This window comes from Emydura macquarii, unplaced genomic scaffold, assembly GCF_026122565.2.
Source record: "Emydura macquarii macquarii isolate MOO-44397 ecotype Brisbane River unplaced genomic scaffold, CSIRO-AGI_Emac_v2 contig_105, whole genome shotgun sequence".
Lineage (NCBI taxonomy): Eukaryota > Metazoa > Chordata > Testudines > Chelidae > Emydura > Emydura macquarii.
Genome location: NW_027130242.1, coordinates 9,857 through 32,852, shown reverse-complemented (window position 1 = coordinate 32,852; position 22,996 = coordinate 9,857). Strand labels below are relative to the sequence as shown.

General features: G+C 48.1%; 1 protein-coding gene across 1 annotated transcript; it reads left to right on the top strand.

The window, feature by feature from the left end:
- Positions 1–13,413: 13,413 nt before the first annotated feature.
- LOC137149921 (uncharacterized) lies at positions 13,414–21,846 on the top strand. Its single transcript, XM_067543576.1, has 2 exons — positions 13,414–13,910; positions 21,360–21,846. The coding sequence occupies exons 1-2, from the start codon at positions 13,442–13,444 to the stop codon at positions 21,494–21,496; spliced, it is 606 nt and encodes a 201-aa protein (XP_067399677.1). The 5' UTR covers positions 13,414–13,441; the 3' UTR covers positions 21,497–21,846.
- The last annotated feature ends 1,150 nt before the right edge of the window (positions 21,847–22,996 follow it).

Sequence of the window (22,996 nt, the reverse complement as noted above, 5' to 3'; positions counted from 1 at the left end):
ATGCAACTAATTAGCTGTGTATACACAGAAACTAGGAGGTTTTGCTTCAAAGCACAGTGATTACCTATTCCTCACCCAAGGAAAACCTGCGGCCCAGAAGCTATCGATAGCCCGCCAGAGATCTCTAAAAGAACTCTAGAATCCTGATCCTGTTGCTTCAGATCTGCGGCAGCTTGGCCAGGAAAGCTTGACTCACAGGTCTCCTGTTCCAGGCTGGATTACCCTGATAATTCTCATATATGGATTGCTTAATTATAACCTGTGGAACTGATTCTGAAAGAACTTTCTGCAACTCACCAGCTCACCATCGCTATGAAACTGACCTAAGAACTATTCACCTCTGCATGTATAAATGATCTTTTAACCAATACTCTCTCTCTTTTCTTTTTTAATAAATCTGAATTTAACCATTCAGAATTGACTGTAAGCGTGTATTTGGGTAAGATTTGAATTATTCATCAACCTGGTGAGTAATGGGTCCAATCTATTGGGATTGGAAGAAAGTTATATACGGTGAATTAGATTTTAAATAATCCTCACCATATTAGACTTGGCTTTCTGGGTGGGAGCCCAAGGCTGGATTGTCTTAAGGTAGCTGAGTTTTGGCTTCTGGGTAACCAGAAAGGAGTTGTAGAAGCTTTATTTTATTTTAGTTTATTTTGCTGGCTTGATGAATCTAATTACTCAAATAACTCCCCCTTTCAAGAATCATCTGCCCCGTTCTTTGCAGCTTGCCCTGACTGAGCAATTTCAGTGTGGCCACCCTACCGACCACACTCACAGGGTGAATAAAGGATTCACCCCACATGTACAGCCCGGCAAATTCCTGTAGTTTATCAGCTGGCAGAGGGAGTGGTTGGTCCCCAGCCAGGCAGAGAAACATTAACCTGAACTTTTGTTCCACTGTCTTTGTTGATCATTGTCTCGATGGGTTCTTGGCATTTTGCTGCATTTGGTACCAGCAGCCTTTGCGTGGCAAATACACTGCTACTGCCAGCGTAGAGAAAGAAATTGAGAGGCACGGCTCCTTTATGCTATGGCTGCATGGTCTCGGGGTTAGAAAGGCAGACTAGAAGTCAGGACACTTGGGATCTTGTCTCAGTGCCGAGAGGGGAGTGAGGTCTAGCAGTTGGAGGGGAGGGTTGAGAATTCAGTGCTAGCTCCCTGGTGTGGGGTGGCTGAGTTGATTTTTTTATCTGCAGTGCAATTCCTTCCTGGCATTCACTCTGTGGCACTGAACCAGTAAAGCAGAGGGTGACAGAAATAAACCCAGGCTGCAACCTCCATGGGTATGTTTGTGGGAGGGGGCCCGTGTTACAAGTTTGTACTGGGCCTGAAAAAATTATGCTTGGGCCCTGCAGCCAGGGCCTGTAATCCCCTCCCAAGTTATGAATTAATCATGATACGTGGGATGATAAGCTAGCAAAGCATATTTTGGGGACATGTGACTCCTTTGGAAAAAGGCAGAAGTACTGGGGAATATCACATGTTCTATGACCACACGCACATAGATCTAAAGAGGCTGATGATACGGGTGGACAGAAGAGCGACATTAGAAGCAGAAGGCCTCGGGGCAACCAACGCGTTGCTTCGAGGGACTCAGAAAACAGACCGAGTACCTGGAAAAGGGAGAAGAGATGTCGCCTCCACCTAGTGCTGGTAGCTACTTTGTTTGCTACTCAGGATACTATGTGGGGCCAGCATAGTTACTGAGGGTTTATGCTTGGGAAATTGAGGCTTATTAAGCAGAGGCCTGGTATAGCCTTTGCTGTTTTGTCTGTGAGGCCTAGCTTCAAATAAATAGCTTTGCACTGAAGAAACTGGATCTGAGTTTTCACTGGCACGGATACTGGATGTTGTACCCAGCTGTGGGTGTGTGAATTGATCCCAGCCCATCACACCTCTCTGGCCAAGCCTGGTGGCTCTGCCGCTGGGCTTTTGGGATGACTTCCCGAGACTCTTCAGTGGAGGTGACACCAATACCCAGCCCACTGAGAGGTAGCTCAGTACCATGGATTGCCGTGATGGACAGCTGGTGCCTCGGGGGCCGCATCCAGCCTGCCAGATCATTTTATCTGGCCCATCAACAGTCAGTCCCTGTCTTTCCAGTGGGAGGGAAGGGCAGAGGGGAGGGAGGGCTCCCGGTCTTACCAATGGAGGGAGGAGAGGTAGGTGCCAGCAAATCCCAACCTCTCCAGTGGGAGGGAAAGGTAGGAAGAGTCCTGATCTCTCCGATGGCCAGGAGAGACGAAGATCAGAGTGGGATCTTGCAGATGAGGAAATTGGGAATGTAGCATATGCTGTGACCTCTGCTATTTGATATTGAAATGCTGCTTTCACTTGCAACAAATGTTTTAAGAATTTCAGAAATTTTCTAACTCACCCTGTCCTTTTGAACGACCCATTTGCAACTGTTCTCAATGACTGGCCTTGTGAACTGCAGCTAGAACTGTGCGGACGGCAGGCTGATGCTTTCAGTTCTGCAAAGAAGAATGAAAAGGGACATTCAGGTTTGGAAAATGCTTCCTGAGTCCAGTTTCCCAAATCGCTGAATTGGTGTTCAATGTTTGTGAACACGTACATTGGCGAAAGTAACTTCTCTCCAGCAAATCGTTTGAAGTCCCTGGAAAAGAACGGACTGACGGATGAAACAATTTTATCTGATGCAGGTTGGCTGCACTAGTATTGATATAGATGTTCCCTTCTCAGTGTGAACTCTCCAGGTTCACACTGACTGGCAAGATCCTGCAATGATAAGCAGCAGAGAAAAAACATTACCGAAGATAATGATGTGACAATTTGGTCAATATAAGCTAAATAGTTCTCTAAAATAAGTATCTGAGTTAAAAAAAAGAAGCTTGTACATGACTTGTGTCTAATGTATACATGTTTCATTAACAAGTTTCACCTTATCTGTCTAGAAATGATGGAGTCTAACTGCAGAGACTGGAAAAGTTGTTAGGTTAGTATAGCACTACATTAAACAGTAAACGGTCTAATGCAGTGGAAAGATGGATGAAAAAAGGCAAACATGCCTGTCGCAAACATTGCAACGGAGATTTCTTTCATATAATGCATGATGTGCAATGTCACATGCATCGACCAGCTCAGATGAGAGAGAAGATTGGATTCTGAGATTAAAACAGGGGTCAACCCTTTATATTTGGTTTGAACATATTGAAATTTACATGGTAGTAAACCATCCTTAGAGGTTTTTAAGGTTCGCCTTGACAAAGCCCTGGCTGAGATGATTTAGTTGGGGTTGGTCCTGCTTTGAGCAGGGGGGTTGGACTAGATATCTCCTGAGGTCCCTTCCAACCCTAAGCTTCTATGATTTTTTATTATTCTAATTTATGACTCTCCCCCACTCTTCTGCACACTGTAAACAAGGTTAGTGAAAGATTTATGTTAAGAACAAGAAATGCAGCATCAGACCAGACCAACAACCCATCTAGCCTGGTATCCTATCTCTGACAGGGGCCAGTAACAGACCTTCAAGGGGTAGTATACACAACAGGGCAATTATGGAGTGATCCACTCAAGTCTTCCACACCCAGCAACTGATCGTCAGAGGTTTACAGTCACCTCAAGTCTGGGGTTGTGATCCTGAGCACCTTGGCTAACAGCCATTGATGGACCTATCCTCCAGGAATGAATCCAGTTCTTTTTTCAACCCAGTTGTTCTTTAAAAAAAAAAAAAAAAAAAAAGTTTAAATTTATTTTTTTTTTTTTTTAATTTAATTTAATTTTATGTAAAGGTTGTGCTATAAAAGGCTTTTATATTTAAGAACTCTTTGGTTTTACATTGTTAATCCACAATTATGGTATGTTAGCATGCTGTATTATAGCAAACATTTCTGAGCTGTCCAGTACGTAGCCTAAGAAAAAAATATATGGCCAACCAAAGGGTTTTAGTGGATTTTGCGGCCCTCTATTACTTTAATGTTGCCCATCCCTGCTATAAAACCTTCTACAGCCTTCTCCACAAGGCCGTACGGTTCATTAGCGTTTCAGACTACAGATGGCAGCCTAGGTGCATGGGTGGTGAAAGAGAAAACATTTTGCCAGCAGCTGGCGCACTGTTCGGTTTGAATTTCTATGGGAAATGGATGGTAAAATTGCCAAGCCGCCGGGACCAGCCCGGACTGAGTGAGTACAAGAATAAAAGTTGGAATGTCAGCTTTGAGGAAACTAAGGAAGAGAACAGATTCGAGCAGGGGAAGGAGCTGTAAGTGGCATCCATAAACCCCGATGAAAATGGCTCCCTTTTTGGTTCATCCACCCTCTGGAGGCGAGGCCCAGGGTTTTCTGCCATCCTGCCGTGAAAACAAACAAGAGGTTTGTGGCTTTTTTCACAGAGCGGCGCAGGGTTTGGTGCACATGGGAACTTGCTCCCGTTTGCAAAGCTTGGGAGAGTCTGAAACAGGAGATGGGGCGACGCTGAGGCTGGTCTCAGCCAGTCTGGCCATTCCCAATGAAAACACGATGTTACAGCACGAAGAATGGGGAACTATTTTGAGATTATTTTACATGGGGGGGAGCAAAAGATAATCCACCCTGTATGAGACCAGCACTATAGTTAATGCAGCCCTTGTCCCCCCCATGTTATCCTCCTGAGCCCTATGCAACCCCTTCCCTTTCCCAATACTCAGTGATCCCAGCGCGGCCCCCATCCCTTCCCATCTTGCCCCTTTCCCTCGCTGAGCCATTCCCCCCTCTGCGGACGAGGCTGAGAGCTTCACAGCCACTAAAACAAACTGGAGGTTTAGTTTCTTCCACAGAAATCCGCAGTGTTTGACATTCCTGAGAAACCACACCTGTGTTTTCAAAGCTTCATTGCGCTATTTAAAATGCATTTGTGGAGGTGCCTAACCCTCTTCCCGACACCATCTGTGAACTTAGGACACAAAGCGTCAGGCTAGGGTAATTGGTGACAGTGAAAAAGAGAGGGAGTCAGGACTTGCCTAGCTCTGGGAGGGCAGGTAGGGTCTAGTGGGTCAGAGCAGCAGAGGAGGCTGGGAGGCAGGACTCCTGGGTTCTGTTCCTGGATCTGGGGGAGTGGTGTCTAGTGGTTGGAGCAGTGCGAGGCAATAGTTGTCAGATGTCCTAGGCTCTTTTTCCAGCTGTGCCTTTGGCTGGTTGACTTAGGAGAGGGATTCTCAAACTGGGGGTCACGTGGTTATTATGTGGGGGTCGTGAGCTGCCCAGCCCTGCAGGCACCGCTGCCGCCAGCAGCAGCGCAGAAGGGTGGCTGTGATAAGTCTGCTGTGATAAGTGATATTGACAAAGTTTCTTTGCATCCCCCAGTATTAAATAACTTTTTTTAAATCACTTTTCTGCTTATAACAATAATTCGATAAAATGTGTTTTAATTTAAAAGCGGTGAGAAAAGGTAAATTCATTTTAAACCATAGGGTTATAAAATTAGCATTTAAAATAGTATTAAATATAAAAATGTATTTTTAATTTACAAGGCAGGGGTCGCACTCAGAGGCTTGCTGTGTGAAAGGGGTCGCTAATACAAAAAGGTTTGAGAACCACTGACCTAGAAGAACCTACTCAGAGGGGAATTTTCAAAGGGAAGGTGCTGGGTGATCTGTGCTGGAACAGAGCCCCTTTCTTTACCCAATGTGGGTCTGAGATCAAGTTTCTCTATCGCCAGGGAAGGGAGTGTCTAAGGCTCTGCCCAGTCCTGCCCACTGCAGCCTCTCTCTATCTGAATGGGCCTCAATACGTTCAGCAACAGCAAGTCTAGCAAGCAAGTGGCATCCACAAACTCAGATGAGAACCGCTCCCTTTTTGGTTCATCCCCCTCCCCCCCCCGCCAGGGGCCAGGCCCAGGGCTTTCTGCCACCACGCCGTGAAAGCAAACAAGAGGTTTGCGGCTTCTTTCACGGAGCGGCGCAGGGTTTGGTGTGTGTGGGAGCTCACTCTGGGGTTGGCAAAGCTTAGAAGTGTCTGAAACAGGAGATGGGGCTACGATGAACCTTGTCATCTGATCCAGTGTGGCAACACCTCTAAAATTTGGGGTGGCCACACAGAAAACCTGGGCGCCCTCCTTAGCAAAAATCTGGGAGGGGAGTGGGGTCTAGTGGTTAGAATGGGGGGGATGGTCAGAGTCAGGACTCCTGGGTTCTATCCCTGGGTCTAAGAGGAGAGTAGTATCTACTAGGTTAGAGCCAGAGAAGGCAGGACACCTACAAGGCTCTGGGAGGGGAATGGGGTACTGGGTAGAGCAGAGGAGGCTCTGAGGACTCCTGGGTTCTCTCCCTAGCGCAGAGAACGGGCAGATGGATCTAGTACCAGGGATGGGGCACCGGCTCTCTGGTTTCTATACCCAGTGCTAGGAGAAGAGTGGGATCTAATGGATCATAGCAGTGAGGGCTGGGAGTCAGATGTCCTGGATTCTATTCCCAGCTCTGTTTGGAGCATGGGGTCGCTTGTAATAACTGGGCCCAGTGATGAACCCTGACTGTGAGCCCAGCTGCAAAAAGGGAGCAGAAGTTCATAAACTGTCACAAAAAGCAGTGGGTGTGAAGGAACCCTCACGTTATCCTGTGTTTTACAGAGGAAAACTGAGGCCCAGAGAGACGCAGTGACTTACCCAAGATCACAGAGAGCATCTGTGAGACCCAGGAGTTGGATCCAGATCTCCTGAGCCCCAGCCCAATGTTTTAAGGCCAAGAGACAAGGAACAGGCTCTTATGTAAGAGGTTAGGCTGGGAGCTGAAGATTTTCATTCACTTCTGGGCTTTGATCCCGATAAAAGACTGTTTCAGCCCTGTCATGCTCCTTGGGATGGTATTGGGGGTGAGGTTTCATTGCTCAGCTGTGCATTGACCAATATGACCACCAACCAAGCCCCTCACTACTCAAAACCAATCATTCACTATCCCATAGTCCTTAGGAAATTCACTCTTTGAAATCCCTCATGTTGTTTCATCGGTTGTTAGCTTTGTGGCAGAGTGGGGTCAACTGAGCTACGTGCTACCCTGAATCAGCGTAGCTAGGGATGAATGGATATCTGCAAACCACAGCAGCACATTATTCCCTGCCTCTTGGATCACCACCTTTGTTTGCACTCCGGTCAGTTCCCAGCAAGCAGAGATCAAAAATCACCCTGAGGGCATGTCTTCACTGACGGCAGCAAATTCACCGCCATCAGATCAATCTGGATCAATTGAGCGGTCAGTGAACACCCACTCAATTGTTCCGGGAGTTGACACACTAAAACCACCCCTCAAATGGCACAGCGCAGTGAAGATGCCATGTAGAAGAGGAGTTACAAAGTCAACAGGAGTTATGCAAGCTACTCTGTGTAGCGTGCTTAACTCCCATCGACTGCCGCTGAATTTCTAGGTAAGTGTAGACCAGGCCTGAGTCACTCAGAATGAATTGTTTCACTAAGAGGAGTGTCTTCCACAGAAATAGTTAATTCAGCCTCTGTGTACCAGGTCCTGGACACCAAGAAATAAAGACAAACACCTTTATCTTAAATTGCCTGGTTCCCACGATTGCATTAATTCTGTTTGCACAGCACTGGTCTGATGGCCCTGACCCATGATTGCGATTCCTAGCTGCTACTGCAGTACAAATCATAAATAAGAGGAGGATGGGAACGTTTGTAAGAGACAAAATGTTAAAGCCGGCGCTGGTTGGAAAACAGAAAAGCCATTTCACAAAAAATACTGACATTTCAAATTTGTTCCCACTTGGTTTTTTTGATAATTCTTCCATTTTTTTCCACAGAAAATTAGTAGTTATGAAAATTTTAGGGTTTTTTTCTGTTTTTCTTTTCCCTCATTATAAGCCCTCCTCCTCTCCCCCACCCTCTACCCCCCGTCATTTTATTACTGCAGAAAAAGGGAGGGGAGATAAAAACTGGGGAAAAAATAATTGGGGGACTTTGTAGAAAAAATGGAAAAGTATAGGGGAAAAACAGTTTTTTCAGAAATATTTTTGATGCTGCTTTTTAAAACAATATTTTCATTCAAAAAGTTTCAACTAGCTGCATTCCAAGACCCTTTTATGCTGCTGGAGGGACGAAAAGGGGCCTTAGGTTGAATATTAATCAGAGTCAAGGGTTACTCCAGATATACACAGTGCAATGCTGCAGCTCGGAAGATAAATGTGATCCTTGGATGGATAAGCAGGGCGATACTGAGTAGAAGTAGGGACATGGTATCATCTCTGTACATGCACAGGTGAGACCATTTCTAGGGTCCACACTTGAACAAGAACATTGACGAACTGGAAAGGGTTCAGAAGAGTTACAATAATTATACAAGATCTGGAAACCTGCCTTAGAGTGAGAGACTTAGGAGCGAAATCTATTTCGCTTAATGAAGAGAAGCTGATACACTGGTATAACATATAATGACCACCTGCCGGGTGTGTGTGAAGGAATCTGAACTGTATTCCTTATTTTACAGATGGGGAAACTGGAGGCCCAGAGGGATGCAGTGACTCATCTAAAGTCGCATAGGGAATCTAGGGCAGAGCTGGGAAGTGGGTGCAGATGTCCTGAGTTCCAGTCCACTGTTAAATTTAAGAGGAGAGGAACAACCTTGTGGCTGAGAAATTAGGCTGGGTTCTGGAGAGCTTGATCCAGTTCCCAGCTCTGACATGCCTACCCCACAAGCTAGGAGTGTGAATCCCCCGCTCACGTACACATACTGTGCTACCTCTCATCGAGCTAGCGTGACGATAAAGAGCAGGGTGACCGTGTAACAGGCGCAGAGAAGGGCTACCAGGATGATCAGAGGAATGGAAAAGGTACCTTACAAGAGGAGACTGAAAGAGGTTGGCTTGCTTAGCCTAACCAAAAGCAGGCTGAGGGGAGATATGATTTCTCTCTATAAATACATCAGAGGGACAAATACCAGGGAGGGAGAGGGGCTAATTAAGAGCCAGTGTTGGCACAAGAACAAATGGATATAATCCGCCCATCAACAACTTTAGGCTTGAAATTAGACAGCAGTTTCTAACCATTGGAGGAGCGAAGTTCTGGAACAGCCGCCCAAGGGGAGCTGTGGGGCAAAACAGCTAACTGGCTTCAAGACCGAGCTTGATCAGTTGATGGTACAATGAGACTGCCTGCAATGACGTGTGACCGATCTGCGCCTGCTAGTAGCAAATACGTCCAACAGCCCAAGATGAGACACTAGATGGGGAAGGCTCTGAGTTACTGCAGAGAATTCTCACCCAGGTGTGTGTCTGGTGGGTCTTGATGACAGGTTTACGGTCCTACTGACCACTATATCTGTCCTTGGGAAGGCATTTGGGGTGAGGTTTTTTTGGTCAGCTATATTTTGACCAAGATGTCCTCCAACCAAGCTCCTGACTGCACAGACTCAGTCATCCACTGTACAATAGTTCCCAGGAAATTCATACTCTAAAAAACCTTCCTGTTTTTTCCATCTGGTTATCTTTGTAGCAGAAGTGGGGTTTGCTGAGTTACCTGCTGGCCTGTCGGCGTAACTAGGACTGCACTCATTTCTGCAAACAGTGGCTGAAGATGATCCCTCTTGCAACGTCATCTTCATTCTGTCTCCATCCTCTAGTTCCTAGACATCAGAGACACACATCACCTCAACTCAACTAAGAATCCGTTATTCCTTTCGGAGAGTGACTTCCACAGAATTAGTCCATGTTGTGTCCTTGAGTTGACTCCCAGATACTAAACATTAAAAGATAATAAAAATAAAAGGTGGAACAGATTGTTTAGCATAAGTAGAGAGTTTAGCATAAGTTAGTTAGCACATGTTATGCCCCAGAAAGCCGGAAATCACCACATTTTCAGGATCTCTGTCCACACTTTCCACCTCATTCCTGGCAAGTGGAGTACATTCACTGAACAGGTATAACTAGAAGTGTAGATGGACACACTTGCACTTCCTTAATATTTTTTTAGCAATATGTGGGCGGGTGTTTCATTCTCATTCTTTCTCCCCCCACCCCATAAACTAATACCCTGCCCCCATGTGATTCAAGCGTCCATTATGGCCTCCCTAATTAGACCTGCCAACTTCAGAGAACCCTCCTTTGCCCCTCGGGTCTTGGAAAAGCAAACCTTGACTGGGGTGTTTGAGGAGGCACCACCACATAGCTGGTAGTGGTGTATCAGGTATCTAACGACACGCCACAGTGAAAGGCAGGCTGTGGGCATCAGTGAAAGGCTCTGTTAGGGAGAGGCAGAGCCTTTCACCACCTCTTCCCCTTGCCAGAGCCTTTTACCGCTGCCTCCCCACTGCCAGAGCCTTTTTTCACTGCTGGAGTCTTTCACTACAGCTGGGTTCAGGTATGTCCATCTACACTGCTAGTTATACCTGTTCAGTGTATGTACTCCACTTGCCACCATAAGGAGTGTGTAGATGTAGTATAGTATAGATGTGCCCTTAGTAAGCTCTTTGGGGCAGACACCATCTTTGTTTTCTGTTTATATAGAACCTAGCACAATGGGGATCTAGTCTCTGACTAATCTTAATTCCTGGATTCTATTCCCAATTCTGGGAGGGGAGTCTAGTGGTTAGCACAGGGGAACTGGGAGCCAGGATCCCATCTCTGAGAGGTGAGTGGGATCTAGTGGTTAGAGCAGGGGCAGCTGAGTTCTATTGCCAGGAGTGAGGTGGGGAGTGTGGGCAGAGAGATCCTAAAAATATGATGATTTCCAGCTTTCTGGGGCCTCTGATCACCTATGCAACATGCAACCGTGCTGGGACTCAGCCCTCTGTGATCAGTCCACTAGCTAAGGTGAACGAATTACAAAACCCAGAACAGAAGCCTTGAGTTTTGTCAAGTCAAGAAGGGAAGGCCCCCAGGGAAAGGCAGTGTCATGCCAAGGATGTCACTCCAGTTATGTTCAGGGGGGCCTGAGGAGCAATGATTCAATCAAGATTCAATCTTTGTCTCTAAAAGCCAGGCTGCAATGCGAACAGGAAGTAATTCAGGGAAGTCCAGTGGTCTGAGTTATGCAGGAGATCAGACTAGATGACACAGTGGCACCTGCAGTGTTTACTTTGCTGAAGATTGAGAACTACATGGAAGTAGAAGGATTGCTGAAGGGGCGGAGAACTAGCAGCAAGCAAATCCTGTCTGATGATCAGAAAGCTTCACCTAGAGCTGAGGAGATCAGTGTGAGCAACACTGCAGAAGGGTTTAGGAGTTGGCCCTCCTGCGCTTCCGGAAGCAGAATCCTGTGTCCATTTGGAACTGGCTTTTAGGGAGGTTGGATGGAACCATCCCAGCTGGAATTCACCCCAGGATGCAGTGGGTTAACGCCTACTTTCTGGACAAGTGATCAAAGGTGTTTTCCTCCCTAGAAGCTTATTGGAGGTTGGGATTTCAATATTCATCTGACGTCACGCAAAGACACTAACACACCACTAGGCAGAGTCCTGTATAAATACCCCCACCACTCAGGCACTGGGTTCCGTTGCAGAAGGGAAGAGGTTTGAAGTGAACAGAAAGGTAAGTGGTGGTGGTGCATGTCTGGGGGAGGATTATTTCATGGCGCTTTTGTAGTGGAGACCTTGGGGAAAGACTGTCTCATGGAAGCACCATGCAGTGCTGGGGGCAAAGAGATCAGAATAGATGGACCATGGGTCTAACACAGTGTGGTAGGGGAATGGGGGATACTGGGTTAGATGATCCCATTGTTTTGATCCTGGGTGGTGGTAGTGTGCTGGATACTGAGATAGACAGGCACATTGTTTTGTTCTGGTGTGGCAGGGGACGGGTGAATTTATGCTGATCTATAGATGGTGGACATGATATACCTTGACTTTAGCAAAGCTTTTGATACAATCTCCCACAGTATTCTTATCAGCAAGTTAAAAAATTATGGGTTGGCTGAATGGACTATAAAATGATAGAGAGCTCACTAGATCATCGGGTCCAACAGGTAGTGATCAATGGCTCAATGTCTAGCTGGCAGTCAGTCCTGGGGCCCGTTTTGTTCAACATCTTCATTAATGATCTGGAGGATGGGGTAGCTTGTATCCTCAGCAAGTTTGCGGACGACACTAAGCTGGGGGGAGTGGTAGATACCCTGGAAGGTAGAGATAGGATATAGAGCAACCTAGACAAATTGGAGAATTGGGCCAAAAGAAATCTGATGAGGTTCAACAAGGACAAGTGCAGAGTCCTGCACTTAGGACAGAAGAATCCCATGCACAGCTACAGACTGGGGACCAATGGGCTAGGTAGTGGTTCTGCAGAAAAGGACTTGAGAGTTACAGTGGATAAGAAGCTGGATATGAGTCAGCAGTGTGTCCTGGTTGCCAAGAAGGTTAACAGCATATTGGGCTGCATTAGGAGGAGCGTTGCCAGCAGATCGAGGGAAGTGATTATTCCCCTCTATTCGGCACTGGTGAGGCCGCATTTAGAATATTGTGTCCAGTTTTGGGCCCCCCATTACAAAAAGGATGTGAACAAGTTGGAGAGAGTCCAGCGGAGGGCAACAAAAATGATTAGGGGGCTGGAGCACAAGACTTCTGAGGAGAGGCTGAGGGAACTGGGCTTGTCTAGTCTGCAAAAGAGAAGAATGAGGGGGGATTTGATAGCAGCCTTTAAGTACCTGAAAGGGGGTTCCAGGGAGGATGGAGCTAGGCTGTTCTCAATGGTGGTAGATGACAGAACAAGGAGCGATGGTCTCAAGTTGCAGTGGGGGGAGGTCTAGCTTGGATATTAGGAAAAAGTTTGCCCTAGGCAGGTGGTAAAGCACTGGAATGGGTTACCTAGGGAGGTGGTGGAATCTCCATCCTTAGAGGTTTTTAAGGCCTGGCTTGACAAAGCCCTGGCTGGGATGGTTTAGCAGAGGTTAGTCCTCCTTTGAGCAGGGGGTTGGACTAGATACCTCCTGAGGTCCCTTCTATTTCTAATGTTCTATTATTCTATGCTATGGTCTGAAGGCAGCCTGGATTGCTGGTTAGACAGATGTGGTTCAGGATGGCAAGGTCAGTGGGACAGATTCTCATCTCAGTTATAACATTGTTCATCTGGAGTCCACTGAGGCCAGGAGATTAACTCAGAACTGACACTGGGGGAGCTGAGATGAAAATCTAGACAGGACTCCATGGAGATCAGTGGGGTTGCTCTAGTCTCACACTAGGGTAATTCAGATCAGACTCCATCCCAGGCTCCGTTTAGTTCCATGTGATCACTGGATTTACCGCAGGGGAACTGACACCAGGATGTGACTCTTGACTTTGGTGGAGCTGTTTACATTAGGGATTAGTTTTCTGAAGTGTCCTGTCCCTCTCCTTCGCTCTGCATTTCCTGGTTTTCTAACGCATTTAACATCCCACATGCAGGAAGGGAACAGTGGGGCAGACAATGAAGGGTGAGAAAAGAATTTCCTCTCATCCTTTTCCTTGTCTCTGGCAACAAAAGTTTTCTCCCTCCTGCAGATTGTACGTGCCCTGTCTCTGGTTCACACATCATGGCTTTGTCAACCCAGGCCCCACAATACGATAGCTGTGGAAGTGAGATCACCAGCGCGATGGCATCGCTGGTGTCTCTAGTCGAGTGCCTGCCTCATGCTGAGACAAACCCGGGCAAGCATGAGAAGATGCAGGGACATGGTAAATGCGCTTTGAAGAAAATGATGGATATGAAGCAGGCGTTAGAAGCCCAAGAGAGTGCCCTGGGTTCCGAAATTGGGGACCTGCATGTCAAGAAGAGAGAGCTGAAGGATGAAGAGAAGGAAAAGACAAGGAACCTCAGTCAGCTAGAGATCCAAATGGAATACCAAGAAAAGATCTGCCCTCTCCTCCAAAAAAAGCTGGCCTATGCCGAGAACCATCTGGAGGAGCTGCTGGCACTGCTGAAGAAGGCAAGAAAGGAGGAGAAGTGCAGTAAAGTGCTGACAAGTATCATCCTGGTGCTCCTGCCTCTTTGCACGCTCATGTGTAAGTATCAACCCAGGCCACTCCACCCCACAGGTGCAGTAGGATATCAGGCCTTCATCACGTGATATGTTGGATGTCAATATTTGTCACCAGCTCAGAGACAAGCACAGCACCCGGGTCGGCACGTCTTACATGTCCACTTTTCTGCCTGGTCCACTTACATGATGGCCACCACGTTGGCCGATACCCAGGGCTTGAACCACTCTTCTCCAGACCTGAGAGGCTGTAACAGACTCACATCCTTGGCAGATGGGGCCCAGGGGTGGATGCATGAGACCCACCCATCAGTGAGTTACACAGGACTGTGGGCACCCAGCAGGAACTCCCAGGGTGGAGGACTGCCTGGGTCAGGAGGTCGAGACATGGGAGATGGGACCTTTCTCAGCTCTGATCTGGCTTCAGCACAGGGGGGCTGGCTGGGTATAAAGTCTGTCATTTTATTACTAGAAATGATATGCACAAATCCTGTTATCTCAAATCCTGTAATTTCCCCTCAATGTTAGAATCATAGAATATTAGAGTTGGAAGGGATCTCAGAAGGTCATCTAGTCCAACCCCCTGCTCACAGCAGGACTAACCTCAGCTAAGGAAGGTGTTGAACAAAACTGGCCCCAGGACTGACCCCTGGGGCACTCCGCTTGTTACCGGCTGCCAACTAGACATGGATCCATTGATCACTACCCATTGAGCCTGATGATCTAGCCAACTCTCCATTCATCCAACCCACACTTCTATAACTTGCTGATAAGAATACTGTGGGAGACTGTATCAAAATCTTTGCTAAAGTCAAGGTGTAGGCTGGTGGCATGGTCCAGAGAGGGCATCGCGACCCTTCCTCGGGCCCAGGCTCCGAGGAAGGCCACAGCGCTTTTGTCTAGGGGAATAATCTTAGCAGATTATGAGTCTGTAGCCCCAGCCCTTGGCGGGGCAGGCTTACTTTATAGTCGATAGCGCCCAGGCCCTCAGGTATGGCAGGGCTGACAAGGAGTCCCCGACTCCACCTTCCAACAGGCAGGGTGGGCGAGCAGTCTATTGACCTAGCCCTCAGGCAGGGCAGGCAGGCAAAGTGGTCGTTGGCCCCCGGCATTCAAGCGGGCCAGGCAAGTACAAGTGTTCTATAACCCCTGGCCCTCGAACCAGGCAGGGCTGGTAAGTAGTCTGGTGCCCCTGGCCCTCAGGTGGGGTGGGGCAAGCACAGCAGTCTATAGCCCCCCGGCCTTCCCACCAGCGGGGCAAGCACAGCAGTCTCCAGCTCCTGGCCCTTAAGCCAGGCAGGGCTAGTAAAGGAGTCAATAGCCCCCAGCCCTCAAGCAGGCAGGGCAGGCAAAATAGTCTAAAGCCTCCGGCCTTACTGACAGGTGGGACTGGTAAAGCTCAGTATCCACTGGGCACTCAGAGGATGCCAAGCAGCCCCGGGGTGGTTAGGGAAGGGGAGAGGGGGACGCAGGCCCACCCGACTCCACTGCATCCCAGCCCAGGGCCCTATCAGTGGTAAAGCGGTTTGCCACTGAGTCAGTGGGGATCCAGCTGCAACACGCCGACTGACTCAGTCATACTCAGCCACTCTCTAGTCAGCTGTCCCTGGGCTACTTCCTCCCACCCAATCCCCAGGTACCTGCATCCACTCGTCTCCCTCCAGGTCACTGGGGTAGTCAGCGGTGAGCATCCTGAGAGTCCCTCACCATTGACCGGCAGCAGGTCCAGAAACTCCTTGGGGTCATCAGCGGAGGGCAGCTCCTCCAGGTCACAGGGTCCCAGGGGTTCCTCCGGTCCACAAGGTTCAGTCTGCTCCTGTGGATCCCCTATGTCAGGCAGCTCCTCCAGGTCAGGGCTGGCCTCTGGGGGTTTCTCCCACCCAGTGGGCTTGGGTAGCTGCTCCCAGTCACTCGGGCCCAGCAGCCCTCTCCAGTCACTGAAGCCCGGCAATCTGGGCAGGCTTTGAAGGCTCCGGGCAGTGGGGCGGATGTCCCAAGCAGCTGCAGAGACTGGGTCAAGTCTAGACCACAGCCTCTGGGAAGACACATCTGCCTCCAGCAGCAACTTCCCCTGGACTGAGCTGCTGGGCCGGCTTTTTATACTTCCCTCCCTGGTCCTGGCTCCGCCCCTCTGCTTCCAGGTTGCTCAGCCTGCAGGGCCTGGTTCTTTCCAGTAGGGGCATCGCGACCCTTCCTCGGGCCCAGGCTCCGAGGAAGGCCACAGCGCCTTGTTATACAAGGTATATCAAGTCCACCGTTTTCCCCACATCCACAGAGCCAGTCACCTCCTCATAGAAGGCAATCAAGTTGGTCAGACCTGCCCTTCGTGAATCCATGTTGACTGTTCCTGATCACCTTCCTCTCTTCCAAGTGCCTTAAAATGGATTCCTTGAGGACCTGCTCCATGATTTTTTCCAGGGATTGAGGTGAGGCTGACCATTCTGTAGTTCCCTGGATCCTCTTTCTTCCCTTTCTTGAAGATGGGCACTAGATTTGCTTTTTTCCAGTCATCAGGGACCTCCCCCAATTGCCACGAGCTTTCAAAGATAATAGCCAATAGCTTTGAAATCACATCCGCCAACTCCCTCAGCACCCTTGGATGTACTGCATCTGGCCCCATGGACTTGTGTATGTCCAATCTTTCTAAATAGTCTTGGACCTGTTCCTTCAGCACTGAGAGCTGCTCCCGGCCTCCCCAATCTGTGCTGCCCAGTGCAGTAGTCTGGGAGTTGCCCTCGTCTGTGAAGACAGAGGCAAAAAAGGCATTGAGTACCTCAGCTTTCTCCACATCCTCTGTCACTAGATTGCCTCCCCCATTCTGTAAGCAGCCCACACTTTCCCTACTCTTCCTCTTATTGGTAACATACCTGTAGAAACCCTTCTCATTCCCCTTCACGTCCCTTGCTAGCTGCAACTCCAATTGCACTTTGGCCTTCCTGATTTCATTCCTGCATGCTCGAGCAGTATTTTTATAATCCTCCCTAGTCATCTGACCAAGCTTCCACTTCTTGTAAGCTTCTTTTTTGTGTTTAAGCTCACCAAAGACTTCTTTGTTAAGCCAAGCTGGACGCCTACCATATTTGCTATTCTTTCTGCACATCGGGATGGTTTGCTCCTGTGCCTTCAATAAGGGTTCTTTAAAATACAGCCAGCTCTCTTGGATTCCTTTCCCCCTCATATTAGCCTCCCAGGGGATCCTGCCCATCAGCTCCCCGAAGGAGTCAAAGTCTGCTTTTCTGAAGTCCATGGTCTGTATCCTGCTGCTCTCCTCCCTTCCTTTTGTCAGGATCCTGAACTCGACCATCTCATGGTCACTGCTGCCTAGGTTGTCACCCACTTCTACTTCCCCTACCAAATCTCCCCTGTTTGTGAGCAGCAGGTTGAGAGGAGCACGGCCCCTAGTTGGCTGCTCCAGCACTTGCACCAGGAAGTTGTCCTCAACACTCTCCAAAAACTTCCTGGATTGTCTGTGCTCTGCTGTGTTGCTCTTTCAGCAGATGTCAGGGTGATTGAAGTTCCCCATGAGAACTAGGTCCTGTGAACTGGAAACTTTCCCTAGTTGACTGAAGAAAGCCTCATCTACCTCATCCTCCTGGTCTGGTGGTCTGTAACAGATTACAAAAGCGTGCAAGGGGTGAATACCGGGGACCAGACCATCACACCTCTCCCCTGGCAAAGCTACAGGAGAGTTAGCACTGGCTGACCCACGGGGCCTTCTTTTCCAAACAAGGCATCTGCCACCATGTTTTCTTTTCCGTTTATATGCACAATCTCCTGATCCAATTCTTCGAGCACCAGACTCCAGCATCAGAGCTTGGAATCTGAGCCTTTGGTTTTCTTTAGTCAGATCAGTGAAACATTTTTACCACCACACGTATCTTCGTTTGCCTCTTCCGTTACCTCAAAAGGTCCTTCCCGAGGGTTTTGCATTTTATACTTTTTCACAAAGCTTAACCCCAACACCAAGTCCCCTATTCCACAAGAGCGTTTAGAAGAATGTTTATCATACCATGCCTTTCGCTTGGATTGACTGACTTTGAGGTTAATTCGAACAATATCCATCATGTCTTTTAACTCCTCTCTGAACCTTTGCACATCTTCAGTTACTGGCTTTTCCTTTACCTCAGTGTCCCCTTCCCAGGAGTCTGTGTGAGAGCTAAGGGTCACTTTCCTTCCATATAAGAGCTCAAATGGGGAGGACCCAGCTGATTCTTGGGGTGCTTCTTCATCCCACTGCAGGCAGGGTTTGGCATAGACCCACAATGTCCACTGCTACCTACAGAAACGCCTCTTTATGACAGGCGAGAGGCTTAGGGGAATGTTCTGGGGTCCTGAAGGTTTCCTAGCAGCAAAAGCACAATGATGTGCTCACAACATTAACTCCCTACCATGCTGGGGTGGGCACAACCAACTGCTTATAGGGCTTTTGTTTTTTTTCCCCAAAGGAGCCTTTCTTTACATTACAGAGGTCTTCAAACCATGGTGGGGAGGTGTGACCGGACCCAGGGCCAGCCTCCATGGGGGATGGGGAGGGAGCGCCACCCAGCCCCACTTTGCCTCAAGCTCTGCTCCTGTCCCAGATGCAGCGCTCGGCCCCTTGGCTCGCCACGGCCCCTGGCCCCACTCCTAACCCCAGCTAGGGGAGAAGCGGGGGGGGCGGAGGGGGAGTGAGCGGGGCAAATACCGGGATGGGGGGGTGTGGGGTAAAAAGTTTGGGGGACACTGCTTTACAATCTCCCATCTTCTTCGAACAGCGTCTCTGCATTTTCCTTGCCTGGGGCCCCTTCTGGGGCACACTCTCTGATGCTCTCTGAAAGGGGGGAGGGTTCTGTCTTTTGTTCAACTGCAAAATGCCGGCAGTGGACAACTGGGAGCTAGTTTGTTCAATCGTATGGGTTTCACTCTCCCACACACACACCCGCTTTTCTCTGCCGTGCAGGAGTCCCCCCCCGCCCAACCCCTCTGCTTCCTTCTGCTGCAGTGGAGTCAAAGAGACCTTCCCTTCCCTACTCAGCAGTCTCTGGGACTTTAACACTCTCTCAGCTGGGATCCCAGCATCATTTTCCCTTTTGCTATGGGTGACCACATTAATGACCCAGCCGAGTGCAAAAATATTTCCAATGAGCATTTCAACAGGATACGGCCCAGCCCCTACTGTCCAAACACTTCTGACACCTTCCCATTCCACCTTAGCTAAAGGTACAGGGATTTTATGTCTTTCCATGGACAGAAGCTCCGCCTTTTGATCAGGTAATGTCAGTCTTTTGAACCACACTCCCTTGGGCCAGAGAGATCGGGGTTCCAGTGTCTCTCCCCCCTATGCACGCCTTGTTATTCACTCTGGCAACCTCATCCCACATCCACCCCCTCAGGGTCAGTCCTCACAAAACATGCCACAATGATCTGGGGGTTCCTGTGTTAAGGACGGCTGCATTAATATGGGTTAGATGGGGTGTGGTTCCTTTTAGCTCAGGGCACTGATTTCTCAGGTGCACAGTGGAGTTACACTGAAAACGCTTTCTTGGCCCCTTCATAGACTTGTGATGGGGATTTCCAGGGGAGGAACCATTCCAGGGGTGGGGGGCTTAGGCTCCAAACCACCCTCCTTTCTTCCAGGGGTCAAACGGGTTTGTGCCCCACCTTCAGTGGTTGGCACGCATTGGACATCTGGGCTTGCACAAACACAGTGGCCATTTCTAACACAGATTTTAAATATGTATCTCGCAAGTGAGTCCTTACATCTTCAGTGCATATGCTCGAGAAATGTTCTCAAGCAAAGAGACCGAACAGTTGATCACAAGCCTCAGCTCCAAGCATATTCACTGTGACTCGTGCCAGCATCTTATTTCAGATTTCTAAATGTTCACCGATGCAGATCAGGAGTAATTGACACCTTTGTAAAACAGCAGCCTTAAATTCAGAATATAGCAGAGCTTCCTGGACTAACATTTCATTAAGTACACTCAGAGCTTCCCCAGACAGTTCTGCAATCAGCGTGGGGACTTTTTTGTTCTCGGGAATCTTACGAACCTCACATCGCTTTGTAAAAGCGGTAAGGTATTCCTCGGTGCAGCCTGATTCCTTGTATGCAAGACACAACTTGTCCGTGCTGCTGGTTCCTTGAGGGGAGGGAGAAGTTAGTGACCCTGGGATCTTGTCATGCTTTTCTTCATGTGTCCTGATTATATTTCCTCTCCTCCTTTTCTTTGGACTCTGTCTCTCGGATCCATGGCTCACGTGTGGGCAGCACACTCTCCCCTTTTAGCTTCTCAGCTTCTAGGTCTTGCCGACGAGTGACTTCCAGCTATTGCATTTCCGCCTGCTTTCTTTGGTTCTTAATGCTGCTGGCCACCTTTGGTACCATGTGACTCCTGCCTTTGTGGAGGTTGGCTGGGGAGGGCCCCGCTTCCGCTCAGTCATCCTAGTTCAACTGGTTCAACCACTCCCCAGACTCAGAACATGTGTTAGTAACAGTAGAATCTTATAACTTATAGTGTTATCACACATTTCACCAGGGCAGTAATGACCAGCAAATGATTAGTTTTCAGATGGTACCTCCCAAGGCATTCTGTGTGCAAAGATTATTACAATAGCGTGCAAGGGGGAAATGCAGGGTATGGTCAGTCACAGGGGTACCCTTCAGGTCAGGGGAAGTCACCATGGTGGCGTCACTGTGTATGGGAGCAGCTCACCCTGCCACGGCCCAGGGTGGCCTTGCTCTGGGGGGACACACAGAAGGAATCAAACTTAATTTGATCCACAGAAACAAACCCGGGACCTTTGAATCTTAAGGCAAGAGTCTATAATGCCAAGAGTTCTGTAGCCAAGACTATAGCAGCTGTGATTCTCCCCCCTCCGCTTTTATTTGTGCCTAAGAAAAGTTTAAATGAAAATATTTTTTAAAAATTGTTTTGGTCAAATTTTCCACAGAAAATTTTGAGTTTTCATCAGAAAACATCAACTACTGAAATATTTTCATCTGGAAATGTTTGTGCTGGGGCCCCACTGGTGTTGTGGTTCAGGTGCCTCATGCACCCATTCGCCTCTATAGACTGGGATCCTTGGTCAAACTATATCTCCCATAATGCTCCTCTCCTGGCGCAGGGAGATGGTGCGCCATGGGAGATGTTGTCTGGGCAAGGAGCTTGGCCCATAGAGAAGAAAGGGATGAGAGACAACAGAACTGTAAATCCCATCAGACATCACAAAAGCTGTTTCAGACTTTTCTTTGGGGAGAGGGTGCATTTGTTTTGTTGCTGTTGTTTTTGACCAAATAAAATTAAGTAAAATAAAATAAAACAATCACAGTTTCCCATAGTGAGCAAGTAAATTATTTTTTGAAAAATTTTGTTTAATCAAAAACCCCATTTTCTTTTTATACCTAGTTTCGATGAAATTTTTTCAAGAAGCCCTAAAAATAACTGATACTAAAGAGTTTGTGCTCTCAGCTGCCATTGTGACCATCATTTGCCAGGTCTCTATGTACCTTGCTCAGAAAGCCACCCTGGAGTTGCAAAAAACCATCAGCCAGTACAAAGTCCAGGTCTCCGATTACCAACAGGAAGTGAGCATGTGTTACAAAGAGATGAGAGAAATCAAGAAGAGGACTGAAGACACCAAGGCCAGTCTGGAGAAAATTAACGAGACTGGTAGTGAACTAACTGACCTTTCAGCAGTGCAGAAGCGGGAGGAGGTACTTAATCACATAAATTTTGTGAGTAAGCTGACTGATAAAGTCAATACTGTTGTTTCATACATTGAGGATCCCTCTGATTTTAAATATGCCTGCCAGATTTTGGATGAGATTCGTCAGTTAGTGCTGTCAGAGGTAGAAAAGAGAGAGCAGGGGAGCCTGAGATTACCAGACAGAGAGAAAATAAAGAAGCTGGTCGAGAAGCTAAAGTGTGGTTCAAAAGCTTAGGGGGAGATAAGGACAATGCTAAGGACAGGAATTTTTACATCTGGGCAAACTGCTGTGTTCCAGTGTGATGGCCTGTAAAAACTAGGGCAGACATGATGTGACAAGGGAAATCTTGTTCCCATGGAAGTCAATGGCTAAGCTCCCACTGACTTCCCTGAAGCAAAGGAAGATGTGACTTGTCAGTGGACCTGATTCTGATCCCACTTGCCCCAGATTAACGCCTGGGTCACTAAGATCAGAATCCGGCCCGGACTCCAGCGCTGTCCCTGGGGTCTCTCTGGATTTGCACTGGGGTAAGTTGGAGATCAAATGTGGGGTGGAAGAAGCACATGTTATGTCTTTGTAAACAAGAGTCAGGATGTCTCATTTCACCGAAAAGTGGCCCATTTAAACTTGCTTATATGTCATGACCTCTGTATCTGCCCCAAGCAATATAAAATACTAGGTGAAACCTTGGCTTCAGGGAAGTCAGTGGGAGCTTAGCCATTGACTTCCATGGGAACAAGATTTCCCTTGTCACGTCACGTCTGCCCTAGTTTTTACAGGCCATCACACTGGAACACAGCAGAACTGTAGCTGAAGCTCTCCTTTTAATTGAAGGGCAAGTGCATGTGAATCTTTAACAAAGAAAGGTTTTCTCCCAAGTTTTTGTGGACATTTGAGTTAAGCAGGTGGTCCCCCCAGAGAGTTTTGAATAAATATCTCTTCACCTCCCAATCAATTGGGTTTTACTATGGTAATCTGTGATGTCACAATGTTACCATTTCTCCAGTCATCCATAGAATCTCCTAGGAAAACCAGGATCAATAGTACCTGGAAGAATCATAGCTAGTAAGGTTTTCATATGACACAAATTGGTAAAAGGCACTACAGAAAGGATGTGGACACATTGGAGAGAGTCCCATGGAGGACAACAAAAATGATTAGGGGGCTGGAGCACAAGACTTATGAGGAGAGGCTGAGGGAACTGGGCTTGTTTGGTCTGCAGAAGAGAAGACTGAGAGGGGATTTGACAGAACCCTTCAACTACCTGAAAGGAAGGGAAGGCAGAGCTAGGCTATTCTCAGTGGTAGCAGATGACAGAACTAGGAGCAATGGTCTCAAGTTGCAGTGGGGGGAAGTCTAGGCTAGATATTAGGAAAAACTTTTTCACTAGGAGGGTGGTGAAGCACTGCAATGGGTTACCTAGG

Bases quoted from the DNA above. Each gene is read 5' to 3' on its own strand.
- LOC137149921 (XM_067543576.1), top strand. From the start codon at position 13,442: ATGGCTTTGTCAACCCAGGCCCCACAATACGATAGCTGTGGAAGTGAG. The intron at 13,911-21,359 runs GTAAGTATCAAC...ATCATTTGCCAG, and splicing joins GCCTCTTTGCACGCTCATGT to GTCTCTATGTACCTTGCTCA.